General features: G+C 51.4%; 12 protein-coding genes across 12 annotated transcripts; 8 read left to right on the top strand and 4 right to left on the bottom strand.

Annotated features, from left to right (window-relative positions):
* Positions 1 to 389: 389 nt before the first annotated feature.
* Positions 390 to 4963, bottom strand: ACHE_60009A (ABC transporter ATP-binding protein; the record flags this gene model as incomplete). Its single annotated transcript, XM_043281136.1, has 10 exons — positions 390 to 1076; positions 1138 to 1328; positions 1384 to 1499; positions 1567 to 2096; positions 2186 to 2355; positions 2448 to 3213; positions 3288 to 3416; positions 3473 to 3752; positions 3831 to 4487; positions 4557 to 4963. 10 exons carry the CDS (start codon positions 4961 to 4963, stop codon positions 390 to 392), a joined length of 3933 nt encoding a protein of 1310 aa, XP_043138645.1.
* Positions 4964 to 6091: 1128 nt separating this feature from the next.
* Positions 6092 to 8365, top strand: ACHE_60010S (putative C6 transcription factor; the record flags this gene model as incomplete). Its single annotated transcript, XM_043281137.1, has 4 exons — positions 6092 to 6880; positions 6964 to 7401; positions 7492 to 7748; positions 7810 to 8365. The coding sequence occupies 4 exons, from the start codon at positions 6092 to 6094 to the stop codon at positions 8363 to 8365; spliced, it is 2040 nt and encodes a 679-aa protein (XP_043138646.1).
* Positions 8366 to 10813: 2448 nt separating this feature from the next.
* Positions 10814 to 11725, bottom strand: ACHE_60011A (uncharacterized protein; the record flags this gene model as incomplete). The annotated part of the gene is made up of 2 exons (XM_043281138.1): positions 10814 to 11409; positions 11470 to 11725. The coding sequence occupies 2 exons, from the start codon at positions 11723 to 11725 to the stop codon at positions 10814 to 10816; spliced, it is 852 nt and encodes a 283-aa protein (XP_043138647.1).
* Positions 11726 to 13193: 1468 nt separating this feature from the next.
* Positions 13194 to 13624, top strand: ACHE_60012S (uncharacterized protein; the record flags this gene model as incomplete). The annotated part of the gene is made up of 3 exons (XM_043281139.1): positions 13194 to 13356; positions 13414 to 13564; positions 13618 to 13624. The coding sequence occupies 3 exons, from the start codon at positions 13194 to 13196 to the stop codon at positions 13622 to 13624; spliced, it is 321 nt and encodes a 106-aa protein (XP_043138648.1).
* A 617-nt stretch (positions 13625 to 14241) lies between these two features.
* Positions 14242 to 14562, top strand: ACHE_60013S (uncharacterized protein; the record flags this gene model as incomplete). Its single annotated transcript, XM_043281140.1, has 1 exon — positions 14242 to 14562. The coding sequence occupies one exon, from the start codon at positions 14242 to 14244 to the stop codon at positions 14560 to 14562; it is 321 nt and encodes a 106-aa protein (XP_043138649.1).
* A 160-nt stretch (positions 14563 to 14722) lies between these two features.
* ACHE_60014S (uncharacterized protein) lies at positions 14723 to 15315 on the top strand (the record flags this gene model as incomplete). The annotated part of the gene is made up of 4 exons (XM_043281141.1): positions 14723 to 14768; positions 14827 to 15050; positions 15115 to 15213; positions 15268 to 15315. 4 exons carry the CDS (start codon positions 14723 to 14725, stop codon positions 15313 to 15315), a joined length of 417 nt encoding a protein of 138 aa, XP_043138650.1.
* A 56-nt stretch (positions 15316 to 15371) lies between these two features.
* Positions 15372 to 16068, top strand: ACHE_60015S (uncharacterized protein; the record flags this gene model as incomplete). The annotated part of the gene is made up of 3 exons (XM_043281143.1): positions 15372 to 15442; positions 15500 to 15819; positions 15872 to 16068. 3 exons carry the CDS (start codon positions 15372 to 15374, stop codon positions 16066 to 16068), a joined length of 588 nt encoding a protein of 195 aa, XP_043138651.1.
* Positions 16069 to 16881: 813 nt separating this feature from the next.
* ACHE_60016S (aromatic alcohol reductase) lies at positions 16882 to 17828 on the top strand (the record flags this gene model as incomplete). The annotated part of the gene is made up of 2 exons (XM_043281144.1): positions 16882 to 16908; positions 16965 to 17828. 2 exons carry the CDS (start codon positions 16882 to 16884, stop codon positions 17826 to 17828), a joined length of 891 nt encoding a protein of 296 aa, XP_043138652.1.
* Positions 17829 to 18830: 1002 nt separating this feature from the next.
* On the top strand, positions 18831 to 20440 carry ALD5_1 (aldehyde dehydrogenase family protein; the record flags this gene model as incomplete). The annotated part of the gene is made up of 3 exons (XM_043281145.1): positions 18831 to 18889; positions 18960 to 20161; positions 20211 to 20440. The coding sequence occupies 3 exons, from the start codon at positions 18831 to 18833 to the stop codon at positions 20438 to 20440; spliced, it is 1491 nt and encodes a 496-aa protein (XP_043138653.1).
* A 1291-nt stretch (positions 20441 to 21731) lies between these two features.
* Positions 21732 to 23613, bottom strand: ACHE_60018A (uncharacterized protein; the record flags this gene model as incomplete). The annotated part of the gene is made up of 5 exons (XM_043281146.1): positions 21732 to 22536; positions 22581 to 22621; positions 22670 to 22911; positions 22958 to 23339; positions 23386 to 23613. 5 exons carry the CDS (start codon positions 23611 to 23613, stop codon positions 21732 to 21734), a joined length of 1698 nt encoding a protein of 565 aa, XP_043138654.1.
* Positions 23614 to 23864: 251 nt separating this feature from the next.
* ACHE_60019S (uncharacterized protein) lies at positions 23865 to 24495 on the top strand (the record flags this gene model as incomplete). The annotated part of the gene is made up of 2 exons (XM_043281147.1): positions 23865 to 24263; positions 24316 to 24495. The coding sequence occupies 2 exons, from the start codon at positions 23865 to 23867 to the stop codon at positions 24493 to 24495; spliced, it is 579 nt and encodes a 192-aa protein (XP_043138655.1).
* A 100-nt stretch (positions 24496 to 24595) lies between these two features.
* Positions 24596 to 26215, bottom strand: ACHE_60020A (FAD-dependent oxidoreductase; the record flags this gene model as incomplete). The annotated part of the gene is made up of 1 exon (XM_043281148.1): positions 24596 to 26215. One exon carries the CDS (start codon positions 26213 to 26215, stop codon positions 24596 to 24598), a length of 1620 nt encoding a protein of 539 aa, XP_043138656.1.
* Between the last annotated feature and the right edge of the window lie 181 nt (positions 26216 to 26396).

Here is a 26396-nt window from a genome sequence, read left to right on the forward strand (position 1 = left end):
CGGCCCTCTCCTGCCATTGGCATCATGTGTCAACAAGCCAGAACCATTGGGCGTTCAGCGGCGATTCAGCCAGCCAATCAGCATTGGAGTTCTCCGAAACCCTAGAGCCATCGATGCCTCAATGCACCAACCCCTCTTGGTTAGGGTGGAGCCGAAGACGGGATGGAGACGGGAGACGGACCAATGAACGGAGGAGAAAATGAATGCAGGGCCGGATGGAATTGCTACTAGGGTATAGGGTTAGGGTATAGGGTAAGTGTCCTGTCTCGAAATACAACTAACTTGAATCCCAGGTACGATACGAGAGAAGCCAGGTTGTGACATTACTATAATTGGTAAAAAGTTGGTATAGCCAAGGACAATGTCCAGGCCTACTCCCGAGGAAGAAATCATGCAGCGCCGTCCAACTTCTGCGCCTCGCACATCTTGGCATACATGCCCCCCTTCGCAACCAGCTCGCCGTGCGTCCCGGCCTCCACAATCCTGCCTGCGTAGAAGACGAAGATGCAGTTTGCGTCGCGGACCGTCGAGAGGCGGTGCGCCACCGCGATGGTGATCCGGTCCCCGGATGATGCCGCCTCCGACAGCGCGCCCTGGACGAGCTTCTCCGACTCGGTGTCCAGTGCGCTCGTCGCTTCGTCGAGCAGGATCACATTGGACTTGCGCACCAGCGCCCGGGCGATGGCGACGCGCTGCCGCTGACCCCCCGAGAGCTGGCTGCCGCTCGTCCCGCACGGTGTGTCGAGGCCCTCTGGCAGCGATGATACGAAGTCCCACGCGTTGGCCGCCCGGCACGCCTCCTCCAGCGTCTCGTCCGACGCCGCCTCCGTCGCGCCGAGGTCCGGCACACCCTGTGAGATGTTCTCGCGAATCGTGCCCGGGAAGAGCGTCGGCTCTTGCTGCACCAGGGCCACCTGCTTGCGGTACAGAAGTGGGTTGATGGACGACAGAGGTGCAGATGAGTCGATGGTGATGGAGCCGCTTGTCGGGTCGTAGAAGCGCTCTAGGAGCGATATCATGGTGCTCTTTCCGCAACCTGAGGCGCCCACGAAGGCCACAAAGTCTCCTCGTTGAATCTAAAAAGGATTAGTGTCAGTGGACACGGTTCGATCTCAAACCCGTCTAGTAGGTACTTACCGACAGAGACACGCCCTTGAGAACCCGGTTGTCCGGCGCCAAGGGGTACGAGAACTGCACGTCTTGGAAGTCGTAGGAGTGGCACCCGTGCTCGGGTCCCTCTTTGCGGTTGTCGTCAGTCTCACGAATAGTCCCGTCAAGCCCGTCGAGCCAGAAGTAGTAGTTGGCGGCTTGATTTGCCTTGGTGAAGCCTGGAAGCTGTCAGTAACCCGACCCCAGTGCGCTTGGAGCCTTCCACGGACTCACTGCTGGCAAAACTCAGAGCCAACGCGGTGGCTTGGCCGGAGAAGTAAACACCCATAAACGACACAATGAACTGATAGAAGCTGATTTCCCCGTCATTGATCAGCTTCGATCCCCACCTATTGGCACAATCAATCAGCCGAGTCGCTTCACATGAATCCGCAAAACCAGGAAGCGAAGACTCACCAGAACCCCAAGGCCAGCACGAAGTACTCGACGGACTGCGTGAGAGAAAACCAGGTCATCATGTGGAACATGGGCCCGCTTGTCTGAGAGATCGCGAAGTCGAGCTCGTCGACATACTTCTTCAGCACGGTGCTCTCGATGGCGAGCGAAGAGACGGTGCGGATCACCATGACCGCCTCCGAAGCCACCGAAGCGCTCGCCGACAGCCTCTTGCCCATTTCGTCGTCCATCTTGGTCTCGAGCCTGACGCGCGCGTAGCCGCCTAGCATCATGAACGGCAAGCCGACGAAGACGCCGACCAGCCCGAGTTTCCAGGACACAACGATCGCGAGGACACTCGACGCGACGATGTTGATCACGGACATGAGGATGATGGCGACGGTGAAACCCATCAACTCCAGGATGGCCTGTGGGTAGGAATCGAGCCGGCTGATGAGCGCGCCCACCGTGTTCTCGGGCCGGTCGAAGAACCGGAGGTCCTGCCGGAGGAAGGACTCCAAGATTTCCCGTCGCATCTTCCTGCTGAGACCCTACGATACGGTACGCTCGGGGTCAGTATCGTGATGCGAGACTGGGAACGAAATTTTCTTTTCCGCGCCAAAAACATGGAAGCTCTCACCTGTGCTATAGTATTGGTCGACCAGCCCATGACGAAGTATATGACGAGAATGCTGAGCGACATGACGAAAAACATAAACGAGATGAAGTTGCCGCGAGCGACCATGTTTGGAGAAGTAAAGATGCTCATGATATTGCCTAGCAAGAGGGCTTGCCCAGGGTTGATGGCGGCTGCGAGTGACATAGTGGTCAGCAAGTCTAGTGGCAGTGCCACACTCTCCAGGGCTGGAACTGGGGAGCCTTTCTCAGTCGAGATCACTCACCTCCTCCGATGCACGTGGCTATTGTGACCGCGAACCAAAGCCAGATATCGGGCGTCCCCCTCAGAAGCTTCCAAATGCTGCGGATAATGCCCGTCTTCTCATACAAGTCGTAGTCTTCCCGGTCCTTTAGTGTCGCCAGTTGTTGCACCTCAGCCGTCCGGATGCTGGCGAGAGACTGAACGCGAACGACATGATCGTCTTCCTTTTCCAAAGCCTCATCGGACGTGCTCGTGCCCCCCGAGCCGTGATTCTTCTCGATGTTACCCGGCGCGAGGTCCTGAGCTTCGACGAGAGTGGCGTAGATGCCGTTCCTGGACACCAGCTCTTCGTGACGCCCCTGTTCCATGATCTTGCCCTTGGACATGACCACGATGTTATCCGCTTTGCGGATGGTCGCGAGCTTGTGCGCTATGACGATGGTCGTCCGGTTCTCGGAGGCGCTGTCGAGGGCCTTCTGGACGATGCCCTCGGCGTGCGGGTCGAGCGCGCTGGTCGCTTCGTCGAGGAGTAGGATTTTGGGCTCTGAGATGACGCTGCGAGCGATGGCGATTCGCTGCTTCTGCCCGCCTGAGAGCAGGCCGCCTCTCTCGCCGATGCGTGTGTGGTATCCTTGCGGCAGGTTCTGGATGAAGTCGTGCGCGAAGGCGAGCTTCGCGGCCTCTTGGACGCGCTGCATTTGATCTTCTTGCGATGCTGTCTCCCATTGGGTGCCGACGAGGCCGTTGGCGATGTTCTCGAACGCGCTGCCGTTGAAGAGCACCGGTTCCTGGACTCGTTAGAGAAGTGTCTTGCAAGTCTGTAGTATGCACTTTGGTGTCTTGCCTGTTGAACTAGACGGACATTAGTCCGCAGCCACTTGAGGTTGAGCCGACTGATGTCTGTGCCATCCAGGGAGATGCTGCCTGCACGGGGGTTATACCACCGTTCGAGCAGGCTGATGATTGTGCTTTTTCCTGAGCCGGATGGTCCCTTTTCTCCCGTTTAACTAGATGCTTCTATGACAGATACGATCGGAGACTACTCACCACCAACGCCGTGACCTTACCTGCAGGGATATTTAGGGTAAAGTCCTCCAAGACGGTAACATCTGGACGCGTAGGATAGCTGAAGTTGATACCGTGCAGGTCGATGAAGCCGGCAGTTTCGTCATGTTTATCTCCCGATTCGTCGAAGGGGTTGATCTCGGATTGCCTATCGATGAGAGCGAACAGCTCCGAAGCTGCGGTTGCCGCGCGGCTGAAGGTGACCATGTGCGGTGCTACTTGCATGACCGTACTCGCAGCCATGATGACGGAGAAGAGAACACTGACGTCTTAGTTAGTCCCAGGATATCTATAATGAAATGGCAGTCTGGCTGCTGGCTCGCGAGAGGATGCAACTGACACAAAGACGGTTCCTAGGTCGGAAATCTCGCCACGGTCGAGCATAGCGATGCCCTGCCAGAAAGCCAGGCCCATGCCGGCGTAGACGACGAAATACTGCCCTCCAAACACAATGCCGTAAAGTTTATTCTTTTTCATCCCTTGAGTGTACGCATCCTGGAGGTAAGAGTCGTACTTGGCCATCACCCTCGGTCGAAGGCTGAAGGCCTGAAGCGTCTGGACCCCTCCGAGGACGTTCTCGGCATAGCTACCGGCTTGGGCGTAAACCTGCAAGATCTTGGTCTCGATCATGGCATCGATGCCACCGGCCATGCCGAGCACAATAAGCAGAGTTGGCACCATGAAGATGAGGATTAAAGTCAGCTTCCATTGTGCCACAAACGCGATCACGAACGCCGCCAGGAAGGTGGAGATGGCTTGGATGACGATGCCGAGTTTCTCTGCGATGCCGGATTGGATGAGCTTGCCGTTCGTGGTCGCCTGCTGAGATATGGAGCCGGAGGCGCCCTGGTCGTAGTAGGTAATTTCTTGGCTGAAGGCAGCCCGTAGATAACTTCGTCGGACGTTGCGGGTCAAGTGGTACGCGACGTAGGTGAAGAGAGAAGCGTAGATGTAGGTAGCCACGAAACGGGCGACGCCTATGTAAACGAAGTAGAGACTTTGGTTGCATTAGCATATGACCCTTGCCATCGTCTAGAAACAAAACAAAGCGGGACAATGCTCTTACGCCGACGTCCGCACGGCGGACATGAAATTGCCAGGCATCGAGTTCGCGTCGGAGAAGCTGAAGTCGCTAAGCAGTGTCAAGAAATGTCCCATGACCAGGTTAACCATGGCGAGAGCAACGCCAGACGCAATAGCAGCTATGAAAGCAATGCATTCGAGGGCGTAGAGTTTGGTATCGCCAAAGGTGAAAACTCTCTGCAAGATAGATCGTCCCAGCTCGTCAGTCATTACTCGTACATATGAGGATGCAGCCATTAACTCTCCGGCCAGACTTACCAGGAAACCATTCGTGCCTTTCTTCTTCTCGGCGGACTCGTCATTTTCTTTCTCAGGTTTGATTGGGATTTGAGCATCGTTGGCTACTCCGGCAGCTTTCTCGGCCTCTCGAGGGTCCAAAGGAGCTGCCATTTTGTTCGCTCCGTGTTCGCGTGTAGAAAAGGAATAAAGGAGTGGACGATTGACGCAAGATATCGAGCTTGTCCAATCTGATGAAAGAAAGTGATTAGGGAATGGGAATGAACATAACTATAGAAAATGAGAAAAAAGAGGAAACTATTTAAGCTACAATGGAAGACGTCCCCGAATCTTTGCCTTGACAGAACACGCGTTTCATCTTTGCTTTCTAATGCCTCGGGAGCTTGGAGGCTACCACGTCCGGTCCTAACAACCTGGCTATCATGATGTTCGCCCTCTATCAGAGTACATCAGAGGGAGTCAGTGCTGAGGGCGGAGCCTCCGAGCCTCCGAGCCTCCGAAATCCCGAGGCCCAGCGCCAAGCCTCGCCATCACTACAGCGCCCGTGACGAAGTGAGACTCGGAGGCCATGTGCGCTGGGGCTCCGAGACCTTCTAAAGCCCATCTCTTCGGATCCCAACGTTCCATCTAGGGTCCGATGCCTCTGCCTACACAAACACAAGTTCTTGACCTTGCACGCGTCGCTCGCTTGTGAGGTCTTCGGAGGACGAGGAGAACCAATTGACGCCGACCAAAAGACGTCCGTACATGTACCGGGCGGCAGCGCCTCAGCGGGCTCCACCGCCCGCTCACTCACTCTCGATGGAAGAAGAACCAGACGTCTCGTTCTCGCGGGCTGGGGAAGATGAAGAACAGAATCCTACCGCGACCGAGAAATTAGCAGTAAGCTTACCGATGCACCTACCTTATGTGAAATCATATCATGTGGCTGATCAGCTTCTTCGAAAAGTGTCATCGATGCCGCCAGCGCAAGGTGAAGACAAGACATCAATCCCTCGGGAACCTACATGGGTATCAGTGTCTAATTTCTCGTCCAGGTGAAATGCGACCGGGTGAGCCCGTGTTCTCACTGTGTCAAAGCTGGGACACAGTGCTCATACGCAACCGGCCCCAAACCTAGAGAAAGGCGGCAGAGGGTCATGGTCTCGAACGCATAGTAAGTAACTGCAAGATAACCGACCGCCTATCAAACCCTAGTGAGGCGGAACACCATGCTGAGATCCATCAAGTGATTCCAAATTGGATGCAATATCTAGGAAAATCGACGAGCTCAGTCAGAGGATGAGCCAGTTGAGTCATGAGCCGACCAAGAGTAGAACCTCTAAACCCCTCGACTTTGCAGACCCTATCAAGATCAACCAGGAGGAGCGCTGCTCGTCCTCCTCGTTCGCACCAACACCATCTTCTTCCTCACTTGGCTTTACGCCAAACCAAGGGAACCTGCTGTATAATCCCACCGGCGAGAGCGTCCGTGAAGTGCACTACAACTCTTCCAAAGCGGAGTATGAGGGCGAATCGTCGCTTTTCGCTCACGCCGTCTTCGCTAGTCAATTTCTGCAGAATGCCATTAACAACACGACCAACGCCGAGGTCGCACACGAGATGGAAGCTGTCCTCGACGGCCTCAGGGCTGCCGTTCATTCTGGGAAACAACAGTCTGATACGCTCGATAAACTGTATCCTCATGCCAAGGCCATCCCACCCGGCTTGACGACCCGCAACCTCCCTTTGCCGCCCATCGACAAGGTATTCATATGCTTGCGTATGGCCAGGGAATGCCCGCAAGTGGCCATGCTATGGCTGGGGGACTTTATTAGGCCCACCCAGTTCAGCGACTATTTTATCAAAATCGCATCGCCTGGTCCAGCTACCGAAGCTGACTTGATCATCGTCCATTGCGGTCTTTACTGGCTGTTCTGTGAATGCTCCAAAGCCGTCACCGACGAAGAAACAAAGCAAGACTACGACGCGCAGGCTTTCATATGCGAGGCGAACCTCCAGACTGTCCTTGCCAACCTTCGCTTTCATCAGCCAACAAATATGGACTTCATATATGCCATGGGCATGGCGGTAAGCTCTTTGCCTTTTTTTTTTTTTTTTTTTTTTGGCGAGAACCAATCGAAAGGTCCTGTTCCGACTGACCGTATGTATAGTCGATGTATTGCCTTCAAAAGAGCAAGCCATCTGCCGCGTGGAATTTCATCAATTCAGCCTCGCATATGGTACAAGCTCTTGGCTTACAACATAACGTGCCTACAGGCATAGAGCGGCCAGAAGAAAAGACCCAGAAGATGAACTTGTTCTGGACCATATACATGACCGAGAAGATGCTATCGCTACGCCTAGGTCGTTCATCGACCTTCCGAGATCAGGACATCACCCTGACCCGTCTTGGTATGGAGCGTCCCAGCGGTTCTTTCTTGGCCGAACTGGCTCCCGGTTGGATCAACATAGCGAGTATACAGGGTCGGATATACGACGACATCTACAGTCCAGGAGCCCTCATGCAACCGCTGCACATCCGGACGTCTCGTGCCCGGGCTCTTGTAGCGGAGTTAAAAACTGCCATGCAACATGCGCAAGGCATCCACGTGAGTTTGTCCCGGCTACCTACCCAGGATCATGGAGTTTTCTTGTCCCAATCACTCCTCGAGACTACGTCGATGGCTGACTGGCCACAGGACCATTACGAGGCGAGCAAAGGGCAAGTACTGGGACTGGATTACCACGAAATAGCAAGACGTTCTGACCGAGTCATTGGCCTTTCCATGCTTACGCTCATCTACCGGAGCATCGCCCCGGAGAAGCCATCGACGTCTGCATTTTGTGAAGAATGCATCGATGCCGCCAGGGATACGCTCCAAGAACACGACCGCTGCGTCGCCGTGATCACCGAGGCGCGAGGGAGGACGGTGTTCCTGGAAGCATACATCAACTGGTTCGTTATCGATGGTTCCCCGTTCCGTCCTCGGCCAGATCAATCTGACATGGAGATGCAGGACCATCACCCAGTCTCCATTCATCCCCTTCATCATTCTGTTCTGCCACATCATCGAGACGTCCGAGGCCTCAGACCTCGAGCACATGAGAGGTCTTGTCGAGACGCTCGAGTCTACATCGGACTCCCGCGCACATAACACATGCGGCAAGCAACGTCGCCTTTTCAAGGCGTTGTACGACGTCGCCGCCAAGTATGTCGAGGTCAAATCCCGCGCGGACGGTGGGCAAGGGGGGATGTCGTGGTCAATGGCTCAGCAGCAGTATGCCGATGCATTCGCCGGCACGACCTCTAACGGTCTCGGGCTCGGTACATTGGACTCGGGAGGAATTGTGGGAGCCCCGGGGACGAATACTGCAGATGCTCCTAGTCACATGGCGTCGCACAGCGAGGCTAACGAGGACGGGATGGGGCTTGTAAATGGGCTGGTCGGGCCTACAGCGATGCAGAACACGGTATTTGGGGATGTGGACATGGAGATGGATCTCTCGGGAGCTCAACTTTGGGACTGGTTCAACAAAAACCAGTCCATCATGAGGATGCTTGAGGATACATAGAACAAGGTGGTGGTGGTCTGGGAAGATTTTCGGGGTATTGTGGTAATAACTGTTCGACCCAATTGAACTCAGACAATGTCTATCCTGTCTGTCCCCAAGAAAATAGCGACCCTCTTGGCATGTGATCAAGCTCCTGGAATATGGTATGTCATAGCTTTAAAGCTCGATATGGACAATCAACTTGATTGAATAAAAATAATATCGGCTGATCGAGTATTATCCATCACCACAGATAAAAGGTATTTAAGATATGGTGCAGTCTCAAGCTCTCTGCGATACCTCTATCTTCTGGGTTTCATGCACTGTTCATATTATTATTATTATTTAATCAAGTTTATTGTCCATACCGAGCCCTAGAGCTATGACAGACCATGGTCCACGGACTTGAGGCCAGCAGCTATTCTACAGTCTCTTGTCCCTATGAGTCTCTGGGGCGATACCTCCTTTCTACAATCTTTCTGATAAAAATATGATCAAAATCAATGGGTGCTTTCTCTCATGACTACACTGAATGCAATGCGTCTCCTAGATTAGAGAAGTTGCTTTCGCCATATTTTCAAGCTTGTCTTCAGATATGATCAAGTTGAGCTGCCCATGAATGCATAAGCCTTAGGAAACATCCCCGACTCCTCTCCATATCTTGGAATACTAAGTTTGAAGATACACCAGAGTCTGGTGCTTGAAGTTTCCGGCAACGTCACGCCGCAGCAGACCCCGCCCGGTTCTGAGCAGTTAAAAAGGGATTAGCTTATGACGTTTCTTGCGAGCTACTTGTCGCGACCCCGACTGATTTTGCGCGCAACAGCTACTAGAACTGAACGGCTGCGCAGAAGGCATCTCAGGAGTCAATGGCATAGGCGCCGGTTGAACAACATCTGGGAGAGATGTCATGAAATACGTATGCCGAGGGCTGTGGGGCTGGATACTTAGAATCCCCTGGTCAAGAACCTCTTGCGTTTCACTAGATGTGTGTGCAAAGCCGCCATCTGGTGGTCTCTGAGGCAGGCTCGAACACCATCAAGTGGCATCATCGGTCAAGGCTGAAGTGCTTCGGATTGTCACCTTTGCGCTGGGTGTACGACTACGCTTTTTCCTTAGGCATTCCTTTGTCTCATCATTGGGTCTGCTTATCGACGTTGAATGATCTCCAATCAGCCCATGCGCCGCCAGATCATTCTCAACATCGCAGTTGTCGTTGGCGTCTTGGCGACGCCGTTGCGTTCGGGGTGGAGGACGTTTGGTGATACTTGTTGTTTGTCTATCCGATCGACGGACCGGAATGACCATAGGAACAGACGGTAACTGCTTTGCCTTGTCAGGCTTTGCCAGCAGACAAGGATAGAGAGCGAGTATGTCCTGCATGCATCTTCGAATGTCTGGTAGGACGAGTTGCCTGCATGGAGCCAGAGACAGCATCTGCCCTATCTCTGTTATCGGGTCTCTTAACTATCTCTCGTCCGCATCTGTACTTGGATTTTTGAACTAAAGCTGCTGTATTAATGACTCCCAATGATCGTCACATCTCTTCCGTCCTCCACTTGATCTCTATGGCTTGAGCCTGCCTCACTTCTAGATTCCTTGACAGCCGTTTCGTTATTTTCAGCCTAAGATTCACCTCTGGTACTCAGTGGCCTATCCAGTACGTCTACTAAACCATACCAAGAGCTATATGTGTATGAGTTGTGTTATACTTGCGCTGTTCTAGTAGCGAGTTCCCAACAACTCAACGCTAGATTCAGGCAAGTCCACGCCTGTGATTACTGTTCAGTTTATCATGTATTAGGAAAATGTAACAAGGCCCTGGTGAACCGTGCCTACTAGAATACCCCCGTTCTGTTCCAACTAGCTCTGAGTTTGAACAACTAGAAGCCTCTATAGATGAGAATGCCTGTCGATGTGACTGCTCCTGTGAGCCTGTGAGGTGTTCTTTTCAATGATTCATTCACAAGGCATGGTTTTGGGACGATCACTGACACTCATCTGAAATCGAATGGCACTGGCCTATCCGGTTATCCACCGTTGGTTGCCGAAATGTAATCGCGACATTTATTTAGCTATGGGCTCATGGAGTGTTAATTTGCTCTATTCTTGAGGGTTAAGCTCCAGTATACTTGGATTGAGCCCGGACTTTTGCCCAGATATCGGTCCGAGAATAACCTCCGCCACCTCCAAAAGATGGAAAAGAAGGCGGCGTATGGGCCGGTTTTGGGATGTAATAAAAACCGTGACGAACGCTGATAATTACGCCTAGTTCGCGACTGCGACATATCTCACTGGATATGACTGGTCTTGAGTCATAGCCGTAAGAGGGTCTCACAAGCTACAACGAGACTGTTTTTTCCGAGAAAAGCCCGGAAATGACACGGTTGGCACGGAGATTGATCAAGATATCTATTCTTATTTCCCATGAAATGACTGAATGCATTGGTTGTAGACTTTCTGGAAACACTAATTGTTGAGGGTGTCTCGGATATCTTCAAATTGCGCGTGCCAGGTCTCATACCCAACCATTTCAAAGCTCTTCAAGTCATCAATAAACATGTTCAGTGCTAGCTGTGGCTTGCTAGATTGACCTTCTTCCTCTTTCACCCATCGTACAGTCGTCTTGTAGAGCTCTTCTGCCTCCTTAGACTTCCACTCCATCAACCATGCGATCCGCTGACACCGTATCCCTTGGTAATTCACCTCGCCTGAAATCCAGGCCACACTTTGACTCAGAATCCCAGCCATATGGTTCGAAGACTCTTCATCTCGTGCATAAAAGTTCAGCAATAGGGGCAGCTTCTGCTCTTGCTCCCATTGATGTTTTAGCGCGCCGACTGGAAAGCAGGCCATCCACACTTCGTGGACCTTTTCCGGGTTGGGAGACGCTGGAAATCCAGCGTGCATCACCTTGCCAATACTGTAGTCAACCCGGTCAATCAAGTGAACTTTGTTCCCGTCGTCACTGATGCCAGAGCTTATCGGATAAAGGATTTTCTTCGCATCACTTGCGACGTTATCTGACTGGTGAAAGCAGTTTCGCTGCGCCGCTGACGACCACTCTATCAATCGCGCTGTCAGTGTCTTTTAGTCAAGGCAGGATTTTCAATTTGGTGCCTTACGGATAATAATCCATAACTTCTGGGGCTCTTCCTCGGGGCACGAAAAGGTGATATAACGACAGCCATCAGCCTCTTGGATCTGGTTCAGAGCATTTCTCCATTCGATTCGCTTCAATGGCGAAGTCTCTGAATAATCTAGGTCCAGCCATCCAAGCACTGGCCCCCAGGCGGCCTCGTTCATCAAGTAGGGGGTTGCACCAGTATCCTGAGACGATGCCAGATCTATTTTCTTGGTTTGGCTTCGCGTGGTCGGCATGATTATGCTTGGTGGTGTACGAGAAATGTTGGAAGAGAGAAATGATGCTCCTTATATATACTAACAGGCTGGTAAACTAACCCGAATAGGGAATTGCAGGTCCTCGCCTATACAATACATAAAATCTCATAACAATTTCAGGTCTAGAGTCCAACATCAAGAAAGTCCAATCAACTGGTTATGAACATGATTACTGTGATATCAAATATAATGAGCGATCATCCTCCGCCTAAGCACTCTTGAAGTGATTGTTGTTAGGGATCACAATTAGATTGTCTCAACCTAATGGTGTCTATCGTACAAGAAGAAATAACTAAAGAGAGAAAGAGAAGAAGGTATAGGAACAAGGGAATTGTTGGATGTTTATATGGTTCGTTCATCCTCCCCCTTGCAATCCACGCAGGCCGTAGTGCCAAGTCATATCCTGAGGGTTTGTACGGGATCTTACGACAGTCCTATAACAACCGTGTCCAACATCAATACTGAACAGCTCATGTGGGCCTGGGTTTTCTGCCTCGACAGTGTACTGGAGATGCAGGGTTCGAATGGGGTTTACATAACGGCTACAGTGCATGATAAAGGAGTTGATATGGTATCATAAAGTCATTTCACCTTCGAGACCGCGTGATCCTTTTGGTGGATCGTGAGATGTCTGCGCACAAGCGGCTGAAACCCGTGATCAAGCTAGAGGCATGTAGTAAGTCGCTCGGGGTGTGCTACACCCACAATGAATGCCACAGAGCAGGAGAGCACTTTCAGAAATTTGTACTTTATTTGATGGACGTGACGACTCGCAATGTGCCTTGACCAATGTATCTCGAACGGCATGAAATCTCTCTCTCATGCAACCTGTGTATGGTATTCCATATTGAGCTCTCATGATTTGTGTGACACCAGCATAATCGGCTACAATGCGGAATTACAAGAATACCGTATGTTGCATGTTACATAAATAATGCCGGCCACCACATGATTCACCAAATTCAAAGCGCTCTAGTAAACTGCTAATATTCTGCGGAGAATATTGCATCCTGCTTGAAAAGCATAGCAAGACCCATGATTAGAAGTATGTCATGAATTGAACTTTGGTTGGTTGATTTATAGCAATTCCGTGGATCTCATGTTTGTAGAGCCTACTTAGCCACATGAAATCCTCATAGCTGCCCTCTCGTCAATGCATAGCTGGGGCGCCGGAATAGAAAGAACAACACCACTGCAACTCGTATTTCAAAGTGCCAGTGGCTATATTTGGTGTCTTGAATACGAGGTGGCACGTTAACATGGCGTAGCTGTAATGTTTTGTTTTTTCTGCGGATATGTGAGCCCCTCGTACAATGGGTATATCAAGACTCTTTCCATCTTTATGAAAGCTATCTCGATACACTATTCAGGATACCAATAAGTCTCATTCTCTATATATATATTTTTTCACACTGAAAGCTACCCGCTTCCCTTGCAGACCGCTGAAATGAAGTTCTCAGCTCTTATCACCAGTCTGTGCAGCCTTGCTGCTCTCGCGAGAGCCAACCCAGTCAAAAAACAAGTCTTTAACGTGGCTTTGACTTTCTATGGAGTTGACGGATCCTCTTACGGGGAAACATTTCCAGCAGACACCACATCAGTCCGCATCGGTTAGTTTCTCTTAATCAAGCATCACCTGTATCGGGCTGCTTGCTAATTTGCTGTAGACAATCCGACGGTGGTGAAGAGCGTCTGGTCAAACGGAGGAGGCTTTTGTACCATCAAAGGCGTTGATGGTAGCTCCGTCGTTATCGCGGGAGAGGGAAACTACACTGTAAACCCTCCCCAAGCCCAAAGCTGGGGAGCCTGCGACAACCTGTAAGCCTTTGTAGCTTATGTTGGCATAGCTCATTCTTGACCTGAAGAAAAAGTCGCTAGTAGCATGGTTCTAAATTTTAGAGAAGAGGATTATGTGGAAAACGCAATTGTGGATTCCCTCGTTCTTCCTACCAAGGTACAGACTCGCCTCCTTTGACGAATGCAATAGTCGTATGCAGTATCTCGGGCTATTTGCCTCATGAGAGTATCCACGACGTTCCATTGTGGATGCTAGCACCCAATTGTCTTCTAATGAATCGTTCTTTTACGCTTCGTCAGCTTGGATGCTGTTCATGATAACACTGGTTGAACTACTGACCGCTGATTCGACAAGACAAAAGAGAAATTTGGATATCACCTCATCCGCCTCCGCGTTGGCATCGTGTTGCTGTCCGAGAATATGCATGCTAATTTAGGGTGATTTCTTGATCAATCTACTTGCGGCAGTCTCCCCGCACAAAGAGGCAGGGATCATGTCGGGGGTTCGTATTTAAAGGCCAGTGAAGGCAGACTCCATGTACTCGAGTCCACATCCCATCAACTTACAGCTGTGTTACGCGGTGATCAACCATGTCCACTGGTTCTCGGCCATTGGCGTTACCTCCGAACGTCAGTCACGATGCATTTTCACGATTTATTTCAGCCTGCGAGGGAATCGTAGGCCGAGAAACATCCATATGGTTACGTCAAAGGAAGACCTGGCGAATGGATCCTACTACGAGCCACCGAAGACGCATAATCCCCATCACATTGTGGAACAAGACTACTTCGTAGCCTCCGCAGTGATGAACCCAAGGTCTGTCTCTGAAGTGCAGGGACTCGTTCAGCTTGCCAACGAATACCGGATTCCCCTGTGGCCCACGTCCATCGGACGCAATTCCGGCTATGGAGGAGCAGCTCCGCGATCGCGCGGTAGTGTCGTGATTGACCTGGGCAAACATATGAATCGGGCGCTTGAGTCGTCGACGCTGCTTACGCAGTGGTCGAACCAGGCGTGACCTTTGCTGGACTCCATGAATACCTGGTCAGGAATGGTCTAAGGGAGAAATTGCGGATTGACATACGTCCATAGTTACCTATTCGTGTCTAGCGATGGGCTCTAACTTAAATCTGAGAATGCCAGGTTCCTGACGTCGGTGACTCGGTGGTGGATCGGTCATGGGAAATACCTTGGAACGAGGTGTTGGATATACGCCGTATGGAGGTGAGTCATATGATACAGCAATCAAGTAACGAGATTTTGGTGCTGATGTTCGACGTAGACCATTGGATGATGCATTGTGGCATGGAAGTGATCCTGCCGTCCGGCGAGCTACTCCGTACAGGCATGGGCGCACTGCCCCAAAATCCCGGAACATCAGTGCATCCCATTCATCAAGACGCGGCAAACAAATGCTGGCAGCCCTTCCCGTACGGATTTGGTCCGTACAACGATGGACTATTCTCGCAAAGCAACCTCGGAATTGTTACCAAGGTCGGCATGTGGGTATGATATCGCAGAGCTATCCCTGATTTACGGCTCGAATCTCACAAACTTACTTGGAAGATAGTTGATGCCCGATCCTGGTGGATTTCAAGCGTATCAGATCTCATTGCCCAGAGATGAGGACCTTCACCAGGCGGTCGACATTATACGGCCTCTTAGACTGGTACACCTACAATCCCTCCATGCTTGTTCGCGTGTGAGATATTAATGGGCACAGCAAATGATTATCCAAAATGTCCCCGACCTTGCGTCATATCCTTCTTGACGCGGCAATGCTGGGTTCAAAGACAGTCTACACCTCCGACACCGAAAAGCCGCTGGATGAGGCTGAGCTGGATGCAATCGCGAAGAATCTCAATCTGGGCCGATGGAACTTCAACGGGGCAATCTATGTGAGTTCTTTTTCGTAACCCATGCTCAGGTTCGCAATTCTGACTACCACTCGAAAGGGTCCGGAGCCGATTCGGAACGTTCTTTGGCCACAAATCAAAGAAGCGTTTTCGTCGATCAAGGGTGTTCATTTTTTTTCCAGAAGATGTCAAAGGCAACCACCTCCTACATACTCGTGCAAAGGCTCTTCAAGGCATTCCGACATTTGATGAGCTGCGCTGGGTCGACTGGCTGCCAAACGGAGCGCATCTTTTCTTCTCTCCTATTAGTAAAATTTCCGGAGACGATGCTATGCTACAGTATAAGGTCACGAAGAAGCGCTGTGTCGAGGCTGGTCTGGACTTTATGGGTGCCTTTGCCATTGGTATGCGAGAAATGCGTGAGTTTTCACCTTTCAAGTCATCAGCTGGCCCATTTTCTAACACCTACAGACCACATCGTTTGTATCGCCTTCAACCGGGGAGATCCCGAGTCCAAGAGGAAAGCACATTGGCTGATCAAGACCTTGATTGCGGACTGCGCAGAGCACGGCTGGGGTGAATATCGAACGCATCTAGCACTCATGGGCCAAATTGCAGACATACAACTGGAATCACAATGCACTCATGCGATTCAATCAGATGGTTAAGAATGCACTTGATCCGAATGGGATTCTGGCTCCGGGAAAGAATGGCGTGTGGTCTTCTTCGTATGACAGGCGGCTCTATAAGCTCTAATTTTCGACGATTGAAGCATCTTGCAGTTTATACTCAGCTATAATTACAAAGATAAATAGTCTCGCGCAAGCAGCTGTTGTCCAAGTGTAGATATATGTCAGCATATAGCCATTTCTCTGCAAAGGCTATTTTCTCCTTGCATTCTGTCTTACTCAATATGCAGTATATGAACATTCTAGATAATGACCTTGCTTTGTTGAGTGATCCATAGATACAAGCATATCGACTTCCTGTATTCTAGTTCTTCATCTAGTTCATCATTCCTTTCTCTCCAACTAAATCCTCTTCCATCCCATCCGGCATACTTCTTTCGGGCCCCGCCCATCACCTACAATATATATCCTAAACACTCAACTAAACTCCGATTCACGATAAAAAGATATTGAATTAAATTGTAGTAGTTCCTGGAATCATTCAGGTGACTGAATAGATCTACAAGGCATGGCTTACATCGAAGTACGAACAATTCCGCACTGCTTTATAATCTCCTGTTGATTACCAACAATTCTGACGAATTCGCAGCAATAGTGCACGCAACGCTGGCGAGAGGTGGTGCCATGTCGGATGCGATAAATAATTGTTCCATTAGTGGATGGGAGGGCGATGGTGTCAGGATCCCTGAAGTTCCGATGCTTCATGATGCTCGCACTATAAATACTGCCGAGGTTCGTTCGATAGAATCACACCAGTCTCAGTTAAAATCCAATCGCGTGTCCTTTTACAAGATGTCACCAAAAGTCGCAATTGCCGGTGTAAGTCTCTCTTTCAGTTCGATGTCTATCATGTACGCTGATGTATTCGAACACAGGCAAGTGGAAACCTCGGCCCAGCCGTTCTGGCAGCACTTCTCGACGCTGGGTTCGAGGTCACGGTCCTGACTAGAGAAAACAAAGACAACAAGTTCGACGAACGAGTCCGTGTAGCTAAGGTGAACTACGACTCGTTGGATTCACTTACCTCCGCTCTGACCGGCCAAGAGGTGGTGGTCAACACATTGGGTGTCGGACGAATCCCTAAAGAGACACATCTTCGATTGATCGATGCGTCTGTTGCGGCGAAAGTTCAGCGATTCATTCCTTCCGAGTTTGGTGCTAATACTACCAACCCTCGCGCTGCACAGCTTCCCGTTTACGCGGATAAAGTGGCTATCCAAAAACACCTGCAGGAGGCATCCAATTCCAACGACACGTTCTCTTACACCCTTCCGATCACGGGTCCCTTTCTGGACTGGGGCTTGAAGACCAAGTTTATACTGAACCACGAGGGCCCGGAAGTCGAACTGTATGACGGCGGTGATCAAAAGTTCAGCGCCACGACGCTGGCTGGCATCGGACAGGCAGTGTCTGGAATCATCCGCAATCTGGAGGCGACAAGAAACCAAGCCGTATACGTTAGGGAGGCCAATGTGTCGCAAAAGGGGCTCCTTGAGCTATCGGGCAAGCAGCTTGCAACAAGGACGGTGAGCACGGCCGAATTGGAGAAGGAGGCTTACGACGAACTTGGCAAGCCCAACCCGAATCCAGCCGTATTTGGCTTCAACTTCCTGCGACGGGCTATCTTTGGCGAAGGTTTTGGTGGTTTGGTACCGGCAGAGGAGCTGTCAAACGACTTGCTTGGAGTCCGGTCCCTGAGCGATGCAGAGATCCGGGATATTGTGGTGAAGAATACTTGATAGCTGTACGATGTGCTTTCGATGAGGGTATTCATAACCCCTTTCGATGGGATTTGCGATAGATTACCGGGCCCACATAGGCGAGTTAGCAGGGCTGCCAATCGTATAGCGTTGCTTATTCGCTCGTGTGGGCCATTCTTGGCAAGACTATGGACAGAAGCTCATTCAAAGCAATGCAGTCTCCGGCCGTATGACCAGAAGAACCGCTGCGGAGTGATGGACGGGAGCCGTCCACGCCCGCATATCCGTAGGTCCGTAGACCAGTTATATCAGACTTGGACCGGTCTGGCCTCAAGACGATGTATTTCCGGGTGGAACAAAGCTAGCAGCGATCCTGGGGAGTTCATCTTGGGTCGTCCATGGGGGTTCCGGTAGGTCTCATTGGCTTTGAGTTAGTTTGAACGTCCGCAACCCCGCATTATTCTCGTAGTCAGAGTTCTTGTCGACTCCGTGATACCATCTCTACCCGCGTTCATGGCAATAAGCCAGATATAGGGACCCTGATGTCAACCAATTGGAAATAGTGTAATAATAGGGTGGAAGAGAGGACCGTCGGGCCCAATTCGGAAGGATACCCGCCAATGCTAGACCGGAATCGGACTTTGTCCGGTTTGATGTCATCGGACAATGAAATGGAACAATGATGGGCCGAGTGGGCTGTACATACGTACGGTACATGTCAGGATCAGGATTCAGGTCGGTACATGTGTCTCTGCACTGTGCATGCATATGCATTATACAGACACAATGGTATTATTATTCAATTGACTACCCCTATACATAGAGAAAAGTAGAGAAGCGGAAGGAAAGCCGCGGGATGGCGTCAAGGTCCCACCAGACCCCGCACCCGCCGTTAGTCAGCCAACCATAATTGCTGCTTTCGACCGGTTTCCTGTTTGAGAGGGCACGTGTTTATAAGAATCTTCCCCTCCTCTTCCTCTTGCTGCTTCTTCTCTCCTTCACGCTCTCTACTCTGCCACCTCTCTCCTCTCCATCGCCATCATGTCTCTCATCGCTTCTATCAAGACTCCTCACATCACAGTTGAGCAGCCCGTCGGCCTGTACGTCTCCCCGCTGAGCTACCCCGCCCCTCTGGCGCCCTATCCATAGCTAACAATGGCTTGTCTACAGGTTCATCAACAACGAATACGTCAAGGGCTCCGAGGGTAAGACCTTCGAGACCGTCAACCCCGCCAACGAGCAGGTCATCACCTCCGTCCATGAGGCCAACGAGAAGGATGTCGACATCGCCGTGGCCGCCGCCCGCAAGGCCTTTGAGGGCGAATGGAGACGGGTTACCCCGTCCGACCGTGGTCGTCTCCTGAACAAGCTGGCCGACCTGATTGAGCGCGACATTGATGCTCTGGCCGCCATTGAGGCCCTCGACAACGGCAAGGCCCTCACCATGGCCAAGGTCGACTTGGCCAACGCCCTGGGCTGCATCCGTTACTACGCCGGCTGGTCCGACAAAATCCACGGTCAGACCATTGACACCAACCCCGAGACCCTCTCCTACACCCGTCACGAAGCCATTGGTGTCTGCGGTCAGATCATCCCCTGGAACTTCCCCTTCCTCATGTGGGCTTGGAAGATCGCCCCCGCCATCGCCGCCGGTAACACCGTCGTCCTCAAGACTGCTGAGCAGACCCCCCTCTCCGGTCTGTACGCCGGTAAGCTCATCAAGGAGGCTGGTTTCCCCCCTGGTGTGATCAACATCATCTCCGGTTTCGGTCGTGTCGCTGGTGCGGCCATCTCCAGCCACATGGACATCGACAAGGTCGCCTTCACCGGTTCCACCGCTGTCGGCCGTACCATCCTCCAGGCCGCGGCCAAGAGCAACCTCAAGAAGGTTACCCTCGAGCTGGGTGGCAAGTCTCCCAACATTGTCTTCGAGGATGCCGACATTGACAACGCCATCTCGTGGGCCAACTTTGGTATCTTCTTCAACCACGGCCAATGCTGCTGCGCCGGTTCGCGCCTGCTAGTCCAAGAGAGCATCCACGACAAGTTCGTCGCCCGCTTCCGCGAGCGTGCCGCCCAGAACAAGCTCGGTGACCCCTTCGCCGCCGACACCTTCCAGGGTCCTCAGGTTTCCCAGCTCCAGTTCGACCGCATCATGGAATACATCAAGCACGGTAAGGATGCTGGTGCCACCGTTGCGCTCGGTGGTGAGCGCCACGGCGACAAGGGCTACTACATCCAGCCCACTTTGTTCACCGATGTCACTTCCGACATGAAGATCGCCCAGGAGGAGATCTTCGGTCCCGTCATCACCGTCCAGAAGTTCAAGGACATTGACGAGGCCATCAAGATCGGTAACAGCACTCAATACGGTACGTTCCCTCTTTTGAGTCTTACTGCCATCCCATACTAACGGTTTAGGTCTCGCTGCCGGTGTCCACACCAAGAACGTCAACACTGCCATCCGTGTGTCCAACGCTCTCAAGGCCGGTACCGTCTGGATCAACAACTACAACATGATCTCCTACCAGGCTCCCTTTGGTGGTTTCAAGGAGTCCGGTATTGGCCGCGAGCTGGGATCGTACGCCCTGGAGAACTACACCCAGGTCAAGACCGTCCACTACCGTCTGGGCGACGCTCTCTTTGGTTAAGTGATACCTGTTTAGCGTGTTTTTCGTTATTGCGATTCTTAAAATGAAATGAATCATGATGTACAATGTTCTGTGTTTGCATGAAGCGTAGTTCGTAGGACTCCGTCTGTGCTTGTAACGGAGAAGAGCAGTTCTACCTTATGTAGGTTGTTGCAGGCATCATGGCCACATCCGCATCCACTTACGCAGGTACTCATGCATCGTACGAACTCGAACAGACAGGTATTGCATATGATCTTACTCCGCATACTTTCTTCGGGAGACAATATCCCGAGCAAACCCTGCCGCACACTTCTAAAGTACACGGGGGAATATCCCTCCGCTTCATAATGCCCAAAGCTGCGGAAGAATCGACAAGAATGTAATTGATCCCGTTATTTACAGTTTTATATCGGGATAAGACAGGGTCCAAACAAAACACCTGGAGTATGAGATACGTCGGGTAGAGACACCTTGTCCCCGTCCCCGACTACTGCAGAGTTATTGCTATTGTCCAAGCAGTATTCTTAGGCGACGCCAAGCCCTACGTCGAGTCCCTGTCTCTTGTTAACACCGAGAGCGACATCAAAGCCTTGTCTCTTTTCAACACCAAGGTCAGTATCCAGTCCCTTCCTTTTCGCAACGCCTAGGTCGACATCAAAACCCTGTCTCGTGGCGACTTCCAGAGCCGGTTTGGCCAGAGGGATGGCAACAGCAACAACGGCTGCAAAGAGAGTCAACACATGCAAAATTCATTTTGATTGTATGCAGGATCTTTGGTGAATTCAGTGGTTAGTTGATATGATCAATTGCTTCTGGATTGAGAGCACCCACCTGACAACTGAAAGAGTGCTGTAGTTATCTAAAAGAGCGTCCGGGGTAAGCTGAGAAAGAAAGGAAAGAGATTGGATGGAAGTGAGGGATGGACCATGGCTACATTTATGTCGAATTGTAAACCGGATCTCCATGGACCGAGAATCAACTCGCACTCCTAGGGATTTACTCGATATTGCCCTAAAACAGAAGGCTGAGCCTGTTATTCGAAGCTGAAGCTGACTCGAAATTATCAAGCAACGATTTTGTTTCCGATACGTCCATTCGGGATCCATAGTGGTTGAATCCGCAATGTAGCCAATCCGCTATAGGGGGCCTTTGCCATCGTGCAATAGGCACAATAACATTTTTATGGATCTTGACGCTCGTTTCCCAGATCTTGTCAAACCATTTGGGTTCTTTCTGGAAATGATAATCTGCATTATCTTCACCAGACCCGTTCACTAGGCTTGATGGTATATACAGTAAGGTTCATGCATCACTTTACAAAAGAGAAATATTCGTTCAGACCATCGACATCCACGCCAATCCAGCCGACATGTTGGTCCGGACGACAAACCACAACGCACCCACTTTTGACTCCATATCCTTCATACGCGTCCTTGTCCGCAAAGACTCGAGAATAGTCCCATCCAAGGGTCTCATCGAATGGGTGGAAGATGTCAGGGAGATTCAGGATGGATACATCCGTTCGAGAACTGGAATGAATTAACAGTACTTCGATGGGTATACGCATGGTCTCCAAACGTGGCTTGAAGGCTTCCGCAAAAGAGTCGAGACGTCGTCGGCTCGTATCTTCCCGAAGATCCCCAGAGAATACCAGAACCCTCCAGAATCCATTACTCACGAGTCTCTCTGCGAGACGCAACGGGCAAGCAGATGCCTGATGAACCACTCGAAATGACGGCAGTCTCATTCCCAGCTCAATATTCCTGGCCAAACTGTTTTTGTTGTCTGCAATCAGAACATTGGGCGAATATTTGACTTTCACACCAGTCATGAACCCCGTATATTGTTCTCGAATCTTATCCACGCTGTTGGTATACCCGCTCGTCCCGGGTTGCTGCTCATAAGCGTGCACGAGGTCTGAGTCCATGCGCATAAGTTCTTGAGCCACTGGCCGTCGTTCGGAGTTGTACGTCTCCAGGATGGAGGGGTCCACTCGCCCTAGAATGACAGAGGCAAGTTTCCAGACCAGGTTGTACGTGTCTTGCATGGATACATTCATGCCTTGCCCTCCTTTAGGAGAATGGGTGTGGGCTGCATCGCCGGCAAGGAAGATCCTACTTCGTCAGTGATAGTTGGATAAAAGCCAGGTACAACATACCGATCGCGGATCCTATACTCCTGAACTAGTCGTTGCCCTATCTAGGAATATCAGTGATGGTAATAATCCCATCAGGTGCATTGGCATACATGGTAAAGCGACCACCAGTCACAGCGCTTAAAGTCCATTCGGTACGGTTCATATGTGCGCTGTGCAATCTGCAAAAGTCGCTTTGGTGTGTTTTTGTCGTGTGCATTTTGTATCGCTTTTTGTCCCAACTCGTCGTCATGCTTCAGCTGTATGTATAATCGGATCAGACGGTTCTCGCGTGGAAGCTGCATAATGCCGCTTCTCGAGCAGGCATGGATGGCGCAGGATTGGCGTATATCGGCTGTCACAGGTCAGCATTTCTCCTGACGCTGGAATAGGAGACGTACGGAAATCACTTATTGGGACAAAATCCATCACGCCCCAGATAGACTCTTCAGAGGGTGCGGATAACGAATCCATTGGGATATGCAGTTGGTCTCTCGTCCAGCTGCGCGCTCCGTCGCAGGCGATCATGTAACGTGCTGAGATTATGTCTTTCCCAACTTGACCACGGCTCACGTAGACGACAGGCAAGTCGTCATGATCCATTTCCAATGATTCAGCCGCCGTACTCCATTCGACTTCCACTCCCTTTCCGCGCAAATAGTCGATCATCACCTCCTCCATAATCCCCTGGTTCAACAGCCGTTGGCTGAATGGAGACAATTCCTCAGGCTGACTTCGAAGCCTCTTCTCCCGCTGAAGCTGGCCTTTCTTCTCATCGCGGCCCTAGTTCCATTAGCAACTCTCGACTGCGAATGGTCGGTTGACCAACCCAGTAACACATCTCAATCTCCTGAGCGCCCAATCGCGTGATCCGATCTACGATCCCGAAGCTATCGAGGATCTCGAGCGTGCGACTATGAATTCCATCCGCATGGCCGGTTGGTTTTCGGGACGGATTCTTGTCAATAATGCGCGTTGATATCGGGTATTGAGAGGCCCAGCAGGCCGCCAGAAGACCTGCTGGACCAGCGCCGACAATGAGCAGATCGATTGGCATTGGCTTAGTGCTCTGTGACAGTGTTCCTGTAGAATTGAGGCTTCATATCTATGGTTCAATTGAACTCCTGTTCATACGTCATTATGAAAAAGAAGTATCTTGAAAAACTGTATAATTTCCTTTTTGGGAACTATCGCCATGACATCATATATACATAGCCCTCGTGGAACCCATTTTAAACCTCGAATTTCGGTCCAACGCAAAGAAACATCTCTATTTATCAATCCAATCAATTCAGTGCCTCCTTCAAGATGTCTCTCCTCAGAACGGTCCTCCGCACTTCCCTACGGACACCCCGCCCGGCACAATTTACGCGTCGATATGCCTCGCAATCCTCGAAGAGTAACAAGACTTCCGAAATGCCGATGTTGGTGTTGTCTGCACCTCTCACAAAGCTATTCGCTAATCTCCATAGTGCCGTGGCAGTAGCAACCGTCACCGCCGCAGGAGGCTACTACCTTCTCCAATCCGGCCCGGAAAGCAAATTGCATCATGAGACTGACCAATACGCCAAGGGCGAAGCAATCGAATCCGGATCGAAAGCGAGCGAGTCTACGCCTCAACCAGACCGCGACTCGGAGCAGAAAGTTTCTCCATCTGGGTCGAGCGGTGGTGGTTCACTGGGACAGCCGCCTTCAAATGTAGATCCTGTACGTTCCTATCCTGACTTCTTCTGTTCATAATGATCCTAATATATAACAGGCGAGTTCACGCAAAGAAGCGGGCGGTGCTGGAACTATTTCCGGAAAACAGGCTGGTCTATCAAATGCTACGACGGATAACCCGTTCATCAATGAGCCGGGTAAGAGTAAGAAGGGCGAAGGAGAGACCGAGACGGCCAAGGTTAAGGGATCGGTATCTACAGGCCGACCTCAAGCGTGATTGTATTATATGTGCTTTTGTATTATATTTCGTAGCTCAATGTTACAACTACTAAATGCATCCACAGTACCATTGAAACAATATACAATCCCCAAAGCATCTAAACAGGAATTTGCCTGTGCCGAGATGCGCTATCCATGGGAGTCAGGTTGGATTTCGCTGGTCCATCAACACAGACGCCCTCGCAGCTGAACCGACTCCCATGTACTGGGCAATCCCAGCTCTTTTCCGTCTGGTTCCAGCTCAGGACCCCTTTCATATGGGGACACACAGCGCTGAACTTATACGTCTGTCCGTCTCCATCCTTGTAGACAGCCACTGGTTTCGAGGTGAGACTGTCATGGAGCACGCCGCCGGTGTTGGCCCCGAGATCTTCAATATCCTTGATATCGGACTGCAAGTAGCGCTTGTATTGTGTGTTAATCTGGACATCGTGCTCCAGCATGCTTGGCAAGGACTTGGCAATGCTGCCCACACGACTGGGTTGGTAGAGGAAAGCCCAAGGGTTCTTGATGCCCCCGATCTCGTCCGCCAGTAGTCGTCCAGCCAAGACGCCATGGGTGAGCCCGTCGCCGCTATCCCCCGTTACGACGTACACGTGGTTCTGGCCCTGGTTCTTGCCAATGAAAGCCATGTAATCGACGGGTTCAAAGACCTGTCCGCTCCATCGGTAATCGACGGCTCCAGCCTGGAGAAACCGTTCGCGGGCCCAAGTCTCCAACTCGTCGAAGCGGCCGCTTACATCCTCTTGCCCAACTTTATGGTCACATCCACCGACCACCATGTAGTCATCTTGGTCGTCGCAGCCCGTTAGTCGCACGTACTTATACGCTTCTGCTTCGTCGTAGATCAGACAGTCCTTGACGGTACCCCGTGGAATGCGAATGGCAATACAGTACGTCCGGCTGTACTCCATCTCCGCGATAATGCTGAGTTTTTGTAGCGGTACGCAGGTTGCTTCGACGGCGTCGCGCGCCGTCACGGTGTAGCCGGGTTCGGTTTTAACGTGGATAACGTCCTTCTCTTCAAGGGAGATCATGCGCGTCTGCGCGAAACACTGAAAATTGGGCTGTTTTGCCAGCCATCCAAGAACACCGAGAAAGTACCGGGTTGGGTGGAATGTCGCCTGGTCATGGAAGACGGCCCCGTCGCGCTGGTCCGGCTTCCCATCCCAGCCGGGAACGGCGAGACCTTCACGAAACGTCGCATTGAGGCCGAGTTTCTGTGCCAATTCGACTTCCTTCTTCAGTCCGTGGACTTCGTGCTCGTGTTTGGGGTCCTCCCTGTTATACTGGGAAAATTCGTATGCCGGCAGCCGACGGTATTCACAGTCAATCCCAAGGGCCTTCGTAATCTCCCCAACGCGATCAATGGCCCAGCCATGACTCTCCGCCGCTATCTTCGCGCCATGAAATCCGTGTTTGTTTTGAATTTGTTCGTATCCATCATCCAGCGCGTTGGTTAAATGTCCGCTTGTGCGACCGCTCTCCCCGGACACAACGTGTCGTGCTTCGAGCATGGTGACTCGCTTCCCGCGGTTGACGAGCTCATATGCGGTGGATATACCCGCTATGCCGGAACCGATGATGCAGACGTCCGTGTGGATATCGCGGTCCAAGGTGGGGAAGGAAGGGTATTCAGAGTAGGGCATGCGATGGACCCAGACGGAGTCGGAGTCGCCCGATGTGTTCATGAAATGCTGCGGTTTAGCGGATGACATGGTCGCGAGGGTTCTGATAGGTGTCTTCGATCTGTATAATCTGATAAGAGAAAACATTGTTGCTGTTTCTCGCCAAACAACGTTTGTACATAGATATAGACCAGAGGCAACATGACGTATATATGAAGGTTGCCAGATGACATCGAAATGACTGTCGTTCAGGGTCTCAGTCTGACGTAGG

Source organism: Aspergillus chevalieri, chromosome 6 (assembly GCF_016861735.1).
Source record: "Aspergillus chevalieri M1 DNA, chromosome 6, nearly complete sequence".
NCBI lineage: Eukaryota > Fungi > Ascomycota > Eurotiomycetes > Eurotiales > Aspergillaceae > Aspergillus > Aspergillus chevalieri.